General features: G+C 36.5%; 2 protein-coding genes across 4 annotated transcripts; one reads left to right on the top strand and one right to left on the bottom strand.

Moving 5' to 3' along the window:
- Positions 1-49: 49 nt before the first annotated feature.
- Positions 50-9,622, top strand: LOC121368447 (peptidyl-tRNA hydrolase 2, mitochondrial-like). Of its 3 annotated transcripts, none has more exons than XM_041493179.1 (6): positions 50-188; positions 2,577-2,738; positions 3,887-3,973; positions 6,033-6,154; positions 9,234-9,346; positions 9,528-9,622. In XM_041493179.1, the coding sequence occupies exons 2-6, from the start codon at positions 2,586-2,588 to the stop codon at positions 9,575-9,577; spliced, it is 525 nt and encodes a 174-aa protein (XP_041349113.1). In that variant the 5' UTR covers positions 50-188; positions 2,577-2,585; the 3' UTR covers positions 9,578-9,622. The 3 variants fall into 3 exon arrangements, with proteins under 3 accessions (XP_041349113.1, XP_041349114.1, XP_041349112.1); XM_041493180.1 differs by having other exon boundaries at positions 51-304; positions 3,893-3,973; XM_041493178.1 differs by having other exon boundaries at positions 57-304.
- A 134-nt stretch (positions 9,623-9,756) lies between these two features.
- On the bottom strand, positions 9,757-16,559 carry LOC121368446. The gene is given in 6 exon segments (XM_041493177.1): positions 9,757-10,796; positions 11,975-12,151; positions 12,154-12,193; positions 14,440-14,555; positions 14,806-14,981; positions 16,248-16,559. Coding segments are annotated over 6 exon segments (948 nt in total). The 5' UTR covers positions 16,378-16,559; the 3' UTR covers positions 9,757-10,487.
- Between the last annotated feature and the right edge of the window lie 1,650 nt (positions 16,560-18,209).

The raw sequence follows: 18,209 nt of genomic DNA, 5'->3' as shown, positions 1-18,209 counted from the left end.
TGCGAACTAACATAGATGATAGAAAACTAGTCTAATATCGCGTGCGTTGTGACGTGATCGCGGTGTTACACGGGCAACATTGATGTTAGGAAGAGTATTTGAATACCCATCCAGTTAACAGTAACTTGGAAGCGATTACATAATACCAGTGTCCATTTTGGTGGCACATTTCTACTTGGCAACTTCAGGTCTTGACTGAAATTTGATGTTAAATTTTTCGAACTTGAAACTGCGGATTGAAATTATGAATTAAGCTTATTAGTTGCAGTATAATTTTATCATATCGGCTGTATATACATGCACGGTAAGAATTATCAATAGCAGGTGCGAGGGCAGAGGGCTTGGAAGGTCCAACCCCTCCCCCCCCCCCTCCCACTCCGAACTTTTTTTTAAAAATATAATTTTTCAAGAGAGTATGAACTATCACCTCCCCCCAAAATTCGCTTGCCACAATCAAGACCACCAAGCATAAATTCCAGCACACAGTCACATGATTGGAAAGGTCCATATAGTGCTTGACTGAAATGCTTGCCTTGTTGGATCTAGTCCGAGTACTCTGACTGTAAGAGAGCTAGACGGACATTTGGACATAAATACGCTCTCATTACAGTATGATTACAGTCAGAGACCAAGCTATGTATTTTTTTGGCAATTGCTGACAACCAAAAAGTTGGCAAAGATTTCCGCTCTAATACCACAACAATCCTATGTTTGACGTCAAATACCTTTACATCGATCATTTTCGAGTTGATTGATTAAAAGAAATTCAGATATTAATCACTAATACACACACTACAGAAAAAACCCCGACAGCACCCACATTCAGCTAAGCTTCGGCAAACTCCGGACAGCAGAATTCTAAGTTCGCCGACCTATATCGTGATGATGCGTCACATGATCGCCCACTCAGCCATTGCGTCTTCCAGGGGCCGTCTCAAAACGACAAGTGCCCGACAATCACCAAAAAAAGTTTGTTTTGTGTAACGACACCACTACAGCACATTGATTCATTAATCATCGGCTATTGGATGTCAAATATTTGGTAATTTTATCACTGTGTTAGAGAGGAAACCATTAGCCAACTCTTCCATGTTGTAACGTCGCTTGGTATGAGACGGCCCCTGTAACTGTTGCACAAGGCGGAATCACCCAGTGGGCGATCACGTGATCTACGTCACGAAATAGGTCACAGAGCTTTGTAATTCTTGCGATGGAGTGTCACGAAGCGTAGCTGAATGTGGGTGCTGTTGGATTTCTTTCTGTTGTATGTGTATTAGTGATTAATATGTGGATTTTTTAAAATCAGTTGACTCGAAAATGATCGATGTAAAGGTATTTGACGTCAAACATAGGATTGTTGTGGTATTAGAGCGGAAATCTTTGCCCACTTTTTGGTTGTCGGGAATTGCCAAAAAAATACATAGCTTGGTCTCTGACTGTAATCATACTGTAATGAGAGCGTATTTATGTCCAAATGTCCGTCTAGCTCTCTTACAGTCAGAGTACTTGGGCTATGTTGGATCAAACCATCTCGGTGAACCCATGGTATGTGCTGACTGTCTGGGAAAATGCATATAAAAGATCTCTTGCTGCTAATGGAAAAATGCAGCAGGTTTACTCTAAGACTGTGTCAAAATTTACTGGTACCAAACTTTTGACATCTAATAGCAGGGGTGGAACGTAGCCCAGTGATAAAGTGTTCGCTTGATGCGCGGTCAGTCTAGTATCGATCCCCGTCGGTGGATCCATTGGGCTATTTCTTGTTCAGCCAGTACTTCACAACTGGTGTAACAAAGGCCGTGGTATGTACTATCCTGTCTGTGGGATGTGCATATTTATAAAAGAAAAGAGTAGCCCATGAAGTAGCAACAGTGGGTTTCCTCTCTCAATATCTGTGTGGTCCTTTACCATATACATGTATAACGCCATATAACCATAAATAAAATGTGTGTTGTTAAATAAAACATTTCCTTCATTCCAATAGCCAATGATTAATAAATCAATGTGCTCTAGTGGTATCATTAGTGAAAGCAAACATTCATTTTATATGGCATACTTACTATTCCAGTAAATGAAAAACATTCCCTTAACGTCAGTTAAAAAACAAAGTCACAGGCATCTTAACTCAATATAGTCTGATACCAAAGTTGCAAAGGTGCAAAATTGAAGAAATCATAGATGCCAAACTGGGAACATTTTGTTTAGTGTATGTCATTGCAATTCGCTACACCATTTTAAAACATTAACTGTAGTTGGTAATCAATTTTCAGCTGACTAAGTTAGAAATACTGCGGATCAAGATTTTGAAAATAAAATGTTCCCTAAATGCATTAATTATTTATAAATTAGTTACAGGACCTTCATTTAGTTAAAGTATTACAAACATTATATACATGTCCAAGTAATTAGTACATTCTTGTATTGGCAAATTTAGTCGTAAAGACATTTATTATTTAGTCTTGTATGTGGAAGCAATTGGGCTATGGGTGTTGCAGAGTGTTCAAGGTATTGTCATATTTTGTGTTGAACATTAATATGACAATAAATAATATTTTAATAACACATTTTTTAAATAGATAACCAAGATGTTCCCACCAGATGGCGGAGTGGTGCCTGTGCTTACAGCACTTGGAATTGGCGTTGTCGTGGGCTGGATCTTGAAGTCAAAAGGAGGTGGAATCTCTGCAAGAATGTTAGGAATGTCCAACAGTAATCGCAAGAAAGAAAGTAACTCAGCTGTGAGTATTCTAATGCAAGGTCCAGATTTTCATTTGGTTCAGGGTCAGGACGTAGCCCAGCAGTAAAGCACTAGGATCGATCCCCGTTGGTGGGCCCATTGGGCTATTTTTCATTCCAACCAGTGCACCTCGACTGGTGTATCAAAGGCCATGAGATAGTGCATATAAAAGATGCCTTGCTACTAATGGAAAAATGTAGCGGGTTTCCTCTCTAAGACTATATGTCCAAATTACTAAATGTTTGACATCCAATAGCCGATGATTAATAAATCAATGGGTTCTAGTGGTGTCGTTAAACAAAACAAACTTTATCTTTCGTCATTTGGTCCACCCCATCAGTAACAGTAAGTACAATGTTAGCAGACTAAGGAGTAAGATGTTTCTGTCCATACTTCTACAGATAATATTGTTCACTTATTATATGTTACAAATGTAAATGTTGAAGTGGTCAGCATATTGGACTGGTCACTTAGCAAATAATATCAGTTTTATTTTAGCAGAAACATTTATGTACATGGTCAAAATAACTTGTTATCTGAAACTTGGTACATTTGTCCTGACTCCCTTTTTTCTCTTTATTTAACCTTTTTGTCATTCAAGGGGCAGGGCGTAGCCCAGTGGTACAGCGCTCGCTCAATGTGCGGTCGGTGTGGGATCGATCCCCGTCGGTGGGCCCATTGGGCTATTTCTCGTTCCAGCCAGTGCACCACAACTGGTATATCAAAGGCTGTGGTATGTACTACCCTGTGTGTGGGATGGTGCATATAAAAGATCCTTTGCTGCTAATTGAAAAGAGTAGGCCATGAAGTGGCGGCAGCGGGTTTCCTTTCTCAATATCAATATCCTTAACCATATGTCTGATGCTGTATAACCATAAATAAAATGTGTTGAGTGCATCATTAAATAAAACATTTCTTTCTTTCTTTCTTTTGGTCATTCAAGACTTTCTTTCTTTCCTTTATTTCAGTTTTCAATTGTTTTCTTTTAAAGCCTACTGACAGACTATATTGTATAATAAAACAAAAAACATTGTGAAAAAAGATTGATCCATTTACATGTACAATAAAGGTGGATCAAGCTACACCAAACCAAAATGTGTTTTGTCTCATTTCAAAGATTGCCCAGGTACCTGTAAGTTTGAGTTTTAGTTTCAGATGTCGGACAGTGGAGAATACAAGATGGTGATAGTTGTGAGGAATGATTTAAAAATGGGAAAAGGCAAAGCGGCAGCACAGGTTTGTTCACTTATATATACTCTTCAAAAGAAGAAACGCAAAACCACATTGTCGTAACATTTGGAGAATTGATTTAATTATTGAATGGTGAGTCCGATAATTACCAAATGTTGCAGGATTGTTCACAATTCACTCTAGTCCATTGTGAGTAAGTGATAGGACACACCACCAAGGTCAAGGTCATCTGGAGTCAATACCGGGTGTGGCCTCCGCGTGTGTTGACAACTGCCTGGCACCGCCTGCCCATTGAAGCAACCAGAGTACGGATGACGTCCCGGGGGATGGTGGCCCACTCGGCCTGCAAGGCTGCTGCCAGCTCGGTCTGGGGCTGTGGTTGTCGCTGTCGGAGGCGTCGGTCCAACTCGTCCCATAGATGCTCAATTGGGTTCAAATCCGGTGATATCGATGGCCAAGGAAGGACATTAATGTTGTTGTTCTGTAGGAAGCCGTTGTGAGACGTGCTGTGTGAGGCCTGGCGTTGTCATGTTGGAACATTGGCGTGGCCATAACTGGAACGATGTGTGGCCGGAGGATTGGTCATTGTAGCCCTGTGCATTCAGGTTGCCCTGCACGTGGACCATGTCAGTTTCTGCCAGTGTGTGAGATGGCTGCCCACACCATGACACTACCCCCTCCATCTGTCCACTTCCTGCACGCAGTTTGCCGTAACGTTCACCACGACGCCTATACACGCGACATCTTCATTTCGGAGCAGAAATCGGGACTCGTCACTGAACCACACCTGTCTCCATCGCAGTTGAGGCCCTTGTCGATGAATCTGGCACCACTGCAGTCGGAGTCGACGGTGTTGTGGTGTTAAGATGACATGTCGAACTGGACGTCTGGCACGAATTCCTACCTCACGTAGGCGGTTCCGTACGGTCTGGTCGGATAGTGCAAACCTGGTATTGCTGATTTGGAGGTGGCAGTAGTCAATCGTTTACCCGGATGTAGCGGTCCTGCCCGGGGTAGTGACCCGTGGTCGACCGGATCTAGGGAGGTCACGTGTTGATCCATGTTGCTGGTAACGGCAGTCTGGAGATGGTGCTTGGGAAACACATGGTGCCCTCAACGGCCGTTCTGGATTCGCCTGCGTATATCGGCCGATGGCATTGTTTCTCTGCGGTTCACTGAGACTGGCATGTCCTGGATTGTCAACTGTCGGCCAGATACAGAGGCCAGGCAAGCGAACACCCTGCACTTTTATACTGTCGGTGTTCATGTTGCACGTGCAGACAACGCACGTGCAGTGGTACACGTTTGCATGTGGCTGCGTTTTGTCACATTTTGGAACTTTATTGTACAGTAGCTGCGTTTTATCGAATGTAACCGTGGGAATGTGTTTGGGACATGCAATGACCTTATATTCACAAAGCACGAACCGGTAGGAAACATAAAATCGGAGTTATAACCCATTTGTTCCCTTTTGCGTTTCTTTTTTTGAAGAGTATATTACATACTATTCATCATATTATGGCAGTTATTGCAGCCATTGCAAAATAACGTTTTAATGTAAGTACAGTTTACCAGGTAGGTTATTTGCATAGCTCATAGGACAAGGGAGACCACTCGGCTGTGTTGATATTTATATTCAGTGACGTCAAATATTTGACGCAATTGTTTATATTCATAAAGAAATTAAACACTTTGTCGTTACGTTTTGAAGGAATCTGGACTGTTTATTAAATCATCAAATATCTGATTTCGTGAGGTATTCATACCTACACCAAAAGTAGGTAATAAAATGCTTGGACCATTTGAAAAAGTATATTTTGTGGACTGTCTTTAGAAACTGGATACATAGTGTGTCGGAATAGACAGATTTCACCCTTGCTGTTGTCAGTAAACAGAACTCGGTGATCATGTCGGTTAACAGAGAAATCTGGATTACACAGAAGTCATTTAGACATCCACTGTATATGTATGAATGTTTAACAACACCCCAGCATGAAAAATACATTGGCTGTCAAACAAAGGTAAATATATGAATGAATCGATGCTGCGGTATGAGTAGGTGAACTGATGTATAGTTGATATTTTGTATATGTTGTTATTTCAGTGTGCCCATGCTGCAGTGACTGCTGTTGAAACTTTGTTTCGCACAGACAAGCAGCTGCTGTTCCATTGGAAGCGATGTGGACAGCCTAAAGTTGTAGTAAAAGTTGATGATGAAGCAAGTTTGTAAGTTTTCTTTTGGGTTTAGGGGAAAATATTACTTAAGTTACCAGGTGTTGATTTAGGTGGGGGCCAAAGCCATCCCTATGTTTTATAAAATAATTAATATTGTGCTTCTGCAAGGTGAGGGGTCTTGTATATAATTACCACCAAACTCTGTTACCTAAATGTTATGTAACTCCATTAAAAAAAAAAACTGTATCTGCACCAAGTAATTAAATTTGTGTTCTTGTAAGGTGTTCTTGTAAGGTGAGGAGTTTTCTTTATTATCACCACCAAACTATATTATATTTCAATGCACCACATTTTAAAAAAACAATAATTCCACACCTACATGTAGTATAGATCTATCTGTGATCAAGGTATGTAACTCTTTTTTTTTATTGTTACTGTAATGCCATTCATCATTTTAGTAGACAGTAGGGATTTAATTTTTATATAAGGTTATCACATGACATTGACTTTGTTCAGATTTGGGCGGGACTAGTGTTCATCAAACAGTCATTAATCAATTAAATGTTGGTGACATCTTTGAAAGTTTAACTTTATAATTATAGAATTCAAAGTAAAAGTTAAAACCAGACAATAATTAATTTGTTTTGCTATATTGTAGTCAAATATTAAATGGCACTACTATTTCCAATAAAGGTCCTTTCAGTTTTATAATAGTTACTTAAAATCTTGCATTAAAATTGCTTTTTCACTAAAAGAAAACAAAAAGACCGAGTTAACTCCCTTGAATAGTGGCATAATCCCAGACTACAGCAGTGTCATTACTAAAAGCTTTGATGTAGTTCAACTTTGGATTGAAGCGATCAGGTTTTACTACCTAAGCTTTTAGCAGCCCTAGATCAAATTAGATTTGGTCTAACAAATATGTTGTTAAAAAATAGATTCAGAATTTTATGAGCAAATACAACAAGCAGTTTTAGTTGATTTATTTAGTTATCTGTGACATAATTAATAATTATTTCTATATTAAAAGTTAATTTCATGTTTAATTACATTTTCATGTTTACAGTATCAGTGCCTGTGTATCCATTGTGTTTCTAGTCACCCTAATGTCCATAACAGCTCAAACTCCATTTTTAGAGCTTGGCTGTATTAACATTTGATGTTTGGTTTTGGGGTGATTTACCTTGGTATTGGTACAATATTCAGTTTTAATACAATACCAGTACTGATATCGAGCAGTATTTTTGGTATACTCAGCTTTAAATGTATGCCTTTGTTAAGGCTCACCCGCTAATTTCATCTTAATAAAATTAGAATCCATACACACGGCTTTCGTCTGATTTATACCCAACCCATTTTGCATTTGTCAGATTATATTGTTAGTGCTTTACTAAATGGCAGGAAATATTTTTCAATACTGAAATTTCAGTATTTTGAAATTTGCTTGGTAGGGATAGATCAGTATTGACATGATATCAAATGGTATATACATAGTATACCGCCCAGCTCTATCCATTTTACTTCCGTATTATATATTTTTTCATACGTGCAAACCTATTGGCAGGTAAAATTCTGTTTTGGCTACTACAGACATTAATACAACCATTAAAGCTGTATTTACAGACATGGGGCCCATTTCACTAAACATCGTAAGTTTACGTCTGCTACTAGCAGTTACACCGGTCGTGCATTTGCACGTGTTTGACATCAATTTCATGCATACAATTTTATCATTACAGAAGCTGGAGTATTTTAAAGACAAAAGAAAATGAAATATGTGTTCTTCTAACTATATTTGTTGAACTATAATAAGAAGAACTGTTTTTTAGTCATAGATTTACATTTATGTGCAAAACTAGGCTTACGATATTTTGTGAAATTGGGCAATGGCCATTATGTCCAAGAAAATGTCTTTAATAGGTCATTATGGTTGTTAATGTGGTTCTAGTAGTTGCAAACATGTTACAACTATAGCAATAAACTAACTATAGCAATAAACTAAGGGCAGTCTCTTTAAAAAATGATGATGTGCCTTTCAGCCTGAGAAACAACAAATATAAAACAAAAACAAGCAGTGTAATAGTGTCGAATTTTTAATAAAATGTGTATAAATAATTTTAACAGCACACAAAAAGCAATTCCGTATGCACTTTTAACAAAATATAAAAATCACTATTATTTCTTATTTAGAATGACTGAATATTTACTGACACAAAAAATGGAATGTCGGCCATTGGGTATCAAAGTAAAGATGCAATCATAATAGAAAGAAAGAAATGTTTTAATTAACGACGCACTATGCAATCATAATACACCACAGTGTAAAGAGCTGTGAGTTGCAATATTTAAAACGGTGGGTTTTTCAATGATTGTTCAAAATATGCAGGTATCATTGTGTATATGACATTTTAAAGAAACAAGGCATACTGTCAGACATTGACCTATGGGTCAGCAAAAGATTACCTGAAAATATATTTTTAAAAATTCGCTTAATACAAAAAGGTAAGTTTGCAGGTTAAAGTTTGAGAAAAAAATGTTATGTGATGTTACTAAGTATGTTTTAAAGACTCAGTTCCAAGATTCAAAAAAGAAAATTACAGTGTGGATTGACCTGGATTATCCTCCATTAATCGCATTATATTCATTTACAGTATTTTTGGTGATACAATAGTACATTAAGAAATAAAGTCCTATAAATCTGTGATAATATGCCTTTACTATTCAGGAAAAAGAAAATACACACAAAATGGAAATAGTATTGCCTTGTACATAGTCAAGCTGAATAACAATAAATGCAATATGAAAGTTGGACTTGCAGACAGAGCTCATCCTAGAAAGAACACTGATGAGCTACATTGTAGATCATGAAATTTTGAGTATTTTCATGGTTTATTGAAAAATCTTATATACAACACTTAGCAGATGAAAAGATAAGCTCTGCCAGCATATTTTAAGTTTGCTTTAAACATTACTTAACACATGATACTATAAAAAACATTTTTAAACCCACCAACAACACGTTTTTAGCTAGTGTAATAAAATTCATAAAATATTTACACATTGCTATACTAATCTTCTTTTCACACTACATTAAATGATCCAGTTGCTCATATGAATTAATTTGTTTTAGACTTTCTACTGCTGAGCGAGCAGATGCTATGGGTCTGACAACTAGTATAGTTCGTGACGCAGGCCGGACACAAATAGCTCCAGGTTCTAAAACTGTTCTCAGTGTTGGACCAGGTATGTATGAGCTGAAAACCATTTCACAAACCGTATAAAAAATGTTACAATGTAATTACGGCTGGACATCAGGAAAGTGCTTTTAGCAGAAAATTTCATGCTGCGTGATTTTGTAAATGATGTCCCAGTGAAATAGCTTGTTTTTGTCAAGGGAAGTAATAACATTCATTTCATTTTTCAGGTTTGGCTTCCGAAATAGACCAAGTGACGGGACATCTAAAACTTTTTTAAATTAATGTAATTTTGTACATTTAATAAATAATTATATTTTCTAAATCAAGACTTGGTGATTTATTCGATGCATTAAGTTGTTTTTTGGATGAAATTCAAAATGATACATATTCAGCAGTGTTTTGAGTCACTAGCCTTCCGAGAAGCTTTAGTTAAGTTTGTTTTGTTTAATGACATCACTAGAGCACATTGATTTATTAATCATTGGCTACTAGATGTCAAACATTTGGTAATTTTAACATATAGTCTTAAAGAGGAATGCTGCTACATTTCTTTTATATGCACCATCCCATAGACAGGATAGCACATACCACAGCTGGAATGAAAATAGCCCAATGGACCCACCAACAGGGATAGATCACAAACCGAGTTCACATCAATCAAGCACTTTACCACTGGGCAAATGCCAGCCCCCAGAGAAGCTTTACCTCGTGCCCTATATATTAGAATCAATAAATAATACAGATGAATATTTCCACTAGCCCAGACCAAAAATTCACTAGCCAGAACTGAGGACTAGTGAATTTGTCAAACCCTTGTTCAGATAACATTTTGAGGGCCATTTAGTAGGTTGATGTAACTCATACTTCTGTCTGAACCAGGGCCCATATTTGTAAACTATGAAGTCACTATGACCTGTGCTGTAGTGATGTCACAACCTATGATGGTTTTACAATTTCATACTAGTGCTAAGATAGCTTTAAAAATCCCTAGCCTGGATCATATCTTTAACATTCAATGTAAAAACTAAAATATTTGTACAAGTTGAATTATAGCATTTTGCAATAAAAAACAATATCTTCCCTGAATGTCTTTTTATCACAGATTTGGTATATATACAACTGGGTTGGGTTTTTTTTTTCTCTCCAATGTTTCACTCAGAACCAGATTAGTCCAAAATTGGGCATCATTACACTTGGATTGTTTGGACACACATCTGGTCAGTTAGTCCCTGTAACACGATTTTGATCCCCCTCTCTCTGGCCAGTGATACCAACTTCTCTTTATTACTATCTGACATGCGCACATCGTATATGTCCAAGTGTTGCAGCGACGGACATTCCTGAACAAATTCTAAGATCGCTGTGTCTGATATTCCTTGGATCGTGCATATGTTGAGATTTTTCAGTTTTGTGCAGTGTTTCATCAAAGCTTGCAGTGTTCGATCCGTTAGGTGTTGACAGCGAGATAGATTTAGTGATTCTAAGCATTCGAGTTTCTGAAATAATGACAATAGAAGAAAGTTTCTTTTGGTTAACAACAGAACTAGAGCACATTGATTTATTTATCATCGCCTATTGGATGTCAATTTTATATATGCATCATCCACAGCCTTTGATATATCAGTCATGGTGCATTGGCTGGAAAGAAAAATAGCCCAATGGGCCACGGACAGTGATCAGTCCTAGACCGACTGTGCATCACCGAATGCTTTACCACTGGGCTACATCCCACCCCCGACAACAGAACAAAAATAAATTATGTGAAAGGGTCATTTATACAGGGCTAGCTCTGTCACTCACCTAATTTGCCAACTGAATTTTAAAAACAATTGGTGAATTCTTTTGATATGGCAAAAAAATAATAAATGTAATGATTGATATTTTCTTGTAAAATATCTGGGTTTTGTACTTTTTAAGTTTGAACTAATAATTTGGAGAAATTTCAGTAAAACCAGAGTTAGCTGTATAAATATTTTGCTTATCACTGCTATATAATTAATCATAAGGAGCTTCATTTTTAAAATTGAAAGCAACAACAAATGCTTATATTTAACAATACCCACAGCACATTCTTTAATCAACAGCTATCGGACATGGTAAATGTGACTCATCTAGTCGGCCACCACAGATCAAGAGGGTTCTAGGGATGAACACTTCCCAAGTTTCAACATGTGCAATAATTATAGTATCATACAACAAACCCTTGTGTGGTGCAGTCTCTTCCAAAAATATTCTAAATCTTCCAGTGTATGGCTACCTACATGTATATGCACAGCAAGGGTTTTGTATGGACTTTACAGATATATCTAAAATATTAATCATTCAATATTGGTTCGACATGGGGCAAAACTCACTAGGTCCATACAGGGGTCAAATTTTAATAGTGGGGGAGGGCAATGCATGTGTTGCCCTATGTTTTAAAATTAGGGCACCAAGGCAACCATTTTCTTTTAAAGAGGGACATGATGGTAGTTTACTTTCTACATTTTCTCAGACAGAAATGGTTTCACCCTATAGGGGACAATGGCAAATGAGTTGGGGCACCATGGCATTTTTCGTGCTGTTGACAATGTACAATTTTCGGGGCACAGTAAGAAGGGCAATCGGGGAAACAATTGGTGACTTGGTAAAATTCTAATACTGGACTTGTGCCCTAGTGATCATGTGAGTTTACCTTGAGCAGTCGTTCCATGAGATTGTCAGTCATTATGTACCCACAGTCCTTGAGGCCAAGAGTGCGGAGGTGAGGGCACTGGGTCCACACTCTCTTCAGGATGCCCTCCGTCAAGTACATGCCCTCCAGATCCACGTGCTCCAACGTCGGCACAAGCAAGGCAAAAAAATTTGCCTTGTGTTCAGCTTCTTCTGTTTCTTTAGTCGATAAATCATGGTACTGCAAAAAGAGTAAAATTAATTAAGCATCACCTAGTTTTGACCATGTGACTTACACTTAGCAAGTAATTGTGAATACAAAACTCTGAATTAAAGGGACATTCCTGAGTTTGTTGCATTGTAAGATGTTTTCGACTAATAAAATATTTGTACGATTAAAATTACATATTAAATATATTTTCTTGTTTAGAATATCAGTGTCTGTATATTCAATGTGTTTCTGGTCGTCTTAATATTTGCAAGAAGCCCAAACTGGATTTTGTCTTCAAATAATTTTTTACGTACGCAAAAAAACTTTTTAGGAAATAAAATGAAATTTAACCTAGTACAAATATTACAATGATCAAAAACATGTTTAATATACAGCCATTAATATTTTATGCAGAAACATATATTTGATATGTAATTACAATCGTTAAAAAGTCTCTGTTACTCAATAACATCTTTAAAATTACAGCAAACTCAGGAATGTCCCTTTAATGTTCTGTGTATACAAGGGATATGAAAATGTGTGTTAAGTAAATGTTCAGTGTATACAAGGGATATGGTTAAAGATTGACAGCAAGTGACACCGTTACATCAATATTTATTGCATTCTACAGAACAAAAGACAAATTGTCAATGAAAGAAAAAAAGAAAGAAATGTTTTATTTAACAACACACTCGACACATTTTATTTACGTCAGACATATCGTTAAGGACCATACTGATATTGAGAGAGGAAACCCGCTGTCGCCACTTAATGGGCTTACTCTTTTCAATTAGCAGCAAGGGATCTTTTATATGCACCATCCCACAGACAGGGTAGTACATACCACAGCCTTTGATATACCAGTCGTTGTGCACTGACTGGAACGAGAAATAGCACGATGGGACCACCAATAGGGATTGATCTCACACTGACCGCGCATCGAGCGAGTGCTGTACCACTGGGCTACATCCCGCCCCAAATTGTAAATATGCATGAAAATGTGTTGTAATTAACTATGGAGCTGGAATTACACTGATGTGCTTCTCAATTCCATACATTTCAGCTATTGCTTAATTAATTTGCAGGTGTATATTACAAATTATTATTATTATCATCATCATATATCTATTTAGTGGTATGATGCAGCATAAAATAGTAATTAAGTAACATCCAATGCTTTTATAATTATAAATTTGATAAAATGGTGGCAGAAACATCAAAGAGAACGTATTGACTTTATTGTAATAGTATGGACAATGCTACATGTTACAAGATGCTTGCAACTATTACAGTCTATTAAGAACAATGACCTACATGTACATAATATAACAATAATAAATAGAAAGAAATACACATTTACATGCGCTTCAATTTTAAGGGGAAATTTTTTTGATGTGATTAATTTTTTTTTTATTGAAATCAAGATTTCACAACTATTTTTTATTGATTTCTAATTATTTATTTATGCATTTTTGATAATCCTCAAATCATACAATAACAATCTAAATATTTTTTATATATTTAACTATATATATGTAACATAATATTATATCATTCATACTATAAATGTACATAATTTGTATACTGATCTTCATGAACCTTAACATGGTCAGTTTGTGCTGGGGATGATAAATGTATATTTAAAAAAAAAAAAAAAATTAAGATTCCACAACTTCCTAGACTAGGAACTTCCAAGAATTTCCATGACCCATTTGAACTCTGTTACATATATAGAGGATTCGTCTCGAGTATTTTTTAATATGGAATCAACCGTGTTTATGTTAATTGGTATTTGTCGAGGCTCTGCCGAGACAAATACCGATTAACTAGACGAGGTTGATATTTTACATATTGAAAACTACGAGTAGCAATTTTCTATTTATCTTATAACACTTCTAAAATAACATTTTAATTAAATTTTTAGTAAATCACAGTACTAAAGTCACTGCCATCGGTAATAGGACATCATCATGATTAGCACAGATTAGTTTGACGTCACGCATTTTAAACAAATCTTGAAAACGTTACGATCAGGTACACGGGTCTTGTTGGCTTGTAAGCAAATGTCCCATCCGCAGCAACACATTACCTAGAGACCTTGCAAATTTGCATACCATTATTAACCGGGTTAATACACTAAAATTATCACATGGGTTTATGACATGGATATCATGGGTAAGTTATAGGATAAATCCATTTACATTGTTTCATAACGAAGCCACACATCAATCAAATGGGTTTTTGGTTTTGTTTTTTTAAAGTGTGCCTCATCTCACCTGATGATGAATTCATCTGGGAAGTTCTGCAGGTCATAGTCTTGTAAGTTAGAGGTGACTGTCTGAATGCAGATCTCAAACAGTGTGGGTACTTTACTGTTTTCGTGATATGGATTCTGTAAAAAAAAACAAATCACACCAGAATAAATACCTCAGACAAGATACATATAGTATGAACATTTTAGCTACTCTGGATGTTTTTTTCTTTTTTGCGGAGGGGGTCCCCAGCAAGGGGGATCTAGTCTGTGGCAAGAGATGTTTATGGGGCTAATTTTTCCAGCCTTCTAAAATCACCCAAGGCCCAGTTTGTTTGAAGTGGGAGGGCCACTACAAATGTAGATACAACACTAGCTGTAACATACAAACCTTTTGAAATCTTCTTGCAAAAACTGCTCTAGCTAAGGTGTTCCCATTTTCTTTCTTTACTTCAAAACGCTTAGCCTTTCGACTAGACCGAGATGTCTCAAGTTCTTTTATAATTTCGGCTTCGCTGTAGCTTCTAAGAAGAGGTGCGGTCATCAGCTCTTCTACTGACACAAATCCTGAAAATATGGATTGAATGTTTAATTAATATCTTTATTTATCCTATAACTTACACATGATATTCATGTCATAAACCCATGTGATAATTTACTTTATTAACCTGGTTAATAATGGTATGAAAATTTGCAAGGTCTCTGGGTAATGTGTTGCTGTGGATGGGTCATTTGCTTACAAGCCAACAAGACCAGTGTACCTGAGCATAATGTTTTCAAAGATTTGTTTAAAATGCGTGACATCAAACTAATCTGTGCTAATCATGATGACGTCGTATTATCGATGGCGGCGACTTTCGTACTGTGATTTATTAAAAAATTAATTAAAATGTTATTTTAGAAGTCTTATAGGATAAATAGAATTCGCTACTAGTGTTTTTTAATATGTAAAATATCAATCTCGTCTAGTTAATCAGTATTTGTCTCGGCAGAGCCTCGACAAATACCGATTAACATAGACTCGGTTGATATTTTCCATATTAAAAAATACTCGTGACGAATCCTCTATGTATTACACGTACCTGATAAAATTAGGAAAATATGAGTGAAATACTATATGCTACCATTCACTAGTGACTCTAGGTGTTGCTCCTACTCAAATGTTGTGTTATACCAACAATTAAATTAGTAAAACGTGAATGTTTCATTCACGCAAATCTAATTTGCGTAACCTATTTACATGGATATAACAGGTTACGCAAAAAGGAAATGGGTTACATGGATTTATTTCTGAGTAACCAATAAATGGGTGATGCAGATTTTCATTTCTCAAAGGCCTGCAGCAGTGATGTGAAAATTAATAAAGTGTATCTTATTTTATTTATTTTAGTCAAATCAGATAACTTTACACCTTATTGAGTGGTGAAAACTGAAATATTACCATACATGCACCATACCCATTGATTACAAAATTCCTGTTAATGATATCATATTTGACCCCCCAAAAAGAAGGAAAAACTCATAAACATGTATTAATTACTGGATTTGACTATATAATACATCAGTGAGTACCAAGAGTATTTACACTGTAAATACATATCCTAAAATTTAAATCTTGTTATCTAATAGTAATGACAAAGTTTCATAGATCACAGTATGGTAACTGTTGTTTAAACTGTTTCAAAAGTTTATGATGTACTGGATGAAATGCCAAAACATTTCAAACTCATTGTACTTGCAATTGTAGGCTTAGACTAAGTTAGGGCCTAGGTATTTTATTTTATTACGACTACAACCTCACATTATTTCTAAACAGAAAGTCTGAGACTATACCTGCTTCATCTACGTGTAGTCCTTCCTTCATGGCACCATAACGTAAAATGTAACACAGTCGTTTTGACAGTCTGACAATCGCATCCTGCGGATCTACTTTGGGCTTTCCCGACTTTGTCGCTCGGTCCATCTTCTAGTATTAGAAATTAACTTATAATTATCATTATCCACATACAGTACGGCTGTTATTATTATTTTCTAGATCTCATTATATTTAAGGGATATATATGTATATATATTGTCAGATTCGTTGTGCAATGTATTTCAATACCAAAATAAAAATGATAATCCAGTGGTGCAATAAAATCCCGTATTTCTTGTTTGGGGGTGGATAACTCTAGTCGCTTTAATTTTGTTTACAAGATTATGTGTGTCTTCTTTTGAAAGCCCTCCTTTTTAAAGGAGCATCACCAATATAATACAGAGATGAAGAAAGATGCATGTTTGCAGCGTTGTAGTGTTGCGAGGAATAGCAAATCATTAATACGGTAACTTTAATTCGAGTTTATCAACAACAACAAACAGATTAGGTCCTAAAGAGCCGAATGTTTTCCCCAGAATTGCAAGACGCTCACACTTCCTTGTAACTTGTGCTTAGCTGGAATTATCCTGGGGCCAATTTTACAAAACCTCGTAAGTTTACGTCTGTGGCTAGCAGTTATACTGGGCACACGTTTACATGGACAAAAGAAAATGAAATATGTGTACTTCTAACAAAATGTGTACGTTGTACTATACTTATAGTGATTTTATCGTAGATTTACGTTTACGTGCAAACTTGGCTTACGATGTTTTGTGAAACTGGACCTATAATTTTAGCTTGGCTCAACATAAAAATAAAAGATAAGTTGTGTTTTGGAATTAACAATATTAATGTCCTATATCGATGTGCATTAATTTGTAAAAACATTGGTCAGTATATAAATTAAAATAACAATAGGCCTACTCATTGTGAAGAATGTTCACGCTGCAAAATAAATAATAATTAATAATAATACGGAATGTTTATACTAAATGGTTAAAAAATAAAAGTTTCGCCTCTCCGTCATAAATTTTAATATTTTACATGTATACATAAGCGTCTAAAGAAAACACCCCCACCCCAGTTAAAAGGCAAATTAATACATTAATAACCCGTGAAGTTGCTGACATCTTCCGACGCTAGTTATGTTTTATTAATGCAACATGTAAAAACATATGTTCACAGGTTCATAATCATTTCTTTTCATTATCAAAAGATATTGCTATATGCTTTAATGTTATATGCAAGTTTCGTTACTATTTTTCAATGCATAAAGTAGGCCTATATTTTATGTTTTCTACGATTCACGTCTGGAATCTTTTCACACGAATCGCGCTGCAGACATTTCGTATAGTAAGATATCAAACACATGTGACTGAAAACATGGTATGTTCTATGTATAATCAGGCACGGTGGAAGCAAGTAGACATGGGGGGGGGGGGGGGGGGGGGGGTGACTGATCGCGGGCGCAATGCAAAAATGTTTAGCCGGTTTTTTTTTTTTTGGGGGGGGGGGGGGTGCTACCCCGTAATTTTTCATCGAGTACTTGTTAGTGGTTCGTCACATCACCACATCCCCCGTCGCTGGGCCCATTGGTCTATTTCTCGTTCCAGCCAGTGCATCACGACTGGTATATCAAAGGCCGTGGTATGTACTACCCTGTCTGTGGGATGGTGCATATAAAAGATCCCTTGCTGCATTAGGGGAAAATGTAGCGGGTTTCCTCTGATGACTACGTGTCAGAATTACCAAATGTTTGACATCCTATAGCCGATGATTAATTAATGAATGTTCTCCAGTGGTGTCGTTAAACAAAAACAAAACATCACCACATTAGGCAACACTTATGGATGGACCACGGGAATAACCTGTGATGTCACACTTTCGGTAGGCCCTAAGGTGATATATTGTAATTTAAAGTTTGAAACCCTCTAATCGTG

Source organism: Gigantopelta aegis, chromosome 3 (genome assembly GCF_016097555.1).
Source record: "Gigantopelta aegis isolate Gae_Host chromosome 3, Gae_host_genome, whole genome shotgun sequence".
NCBI classification, from domain to species: Eukaryota; Metazoa; Mollusca; class Gastropoda; order Neomphalida; family Peltospiridae; genus Gigantopelta; species Gigantopelta aegis.
The sequence above is the reverse complement of the archived record's forward strand: the minus strand, read 5'-3'. Positions and strand labels throughout refer to the sequence as shown.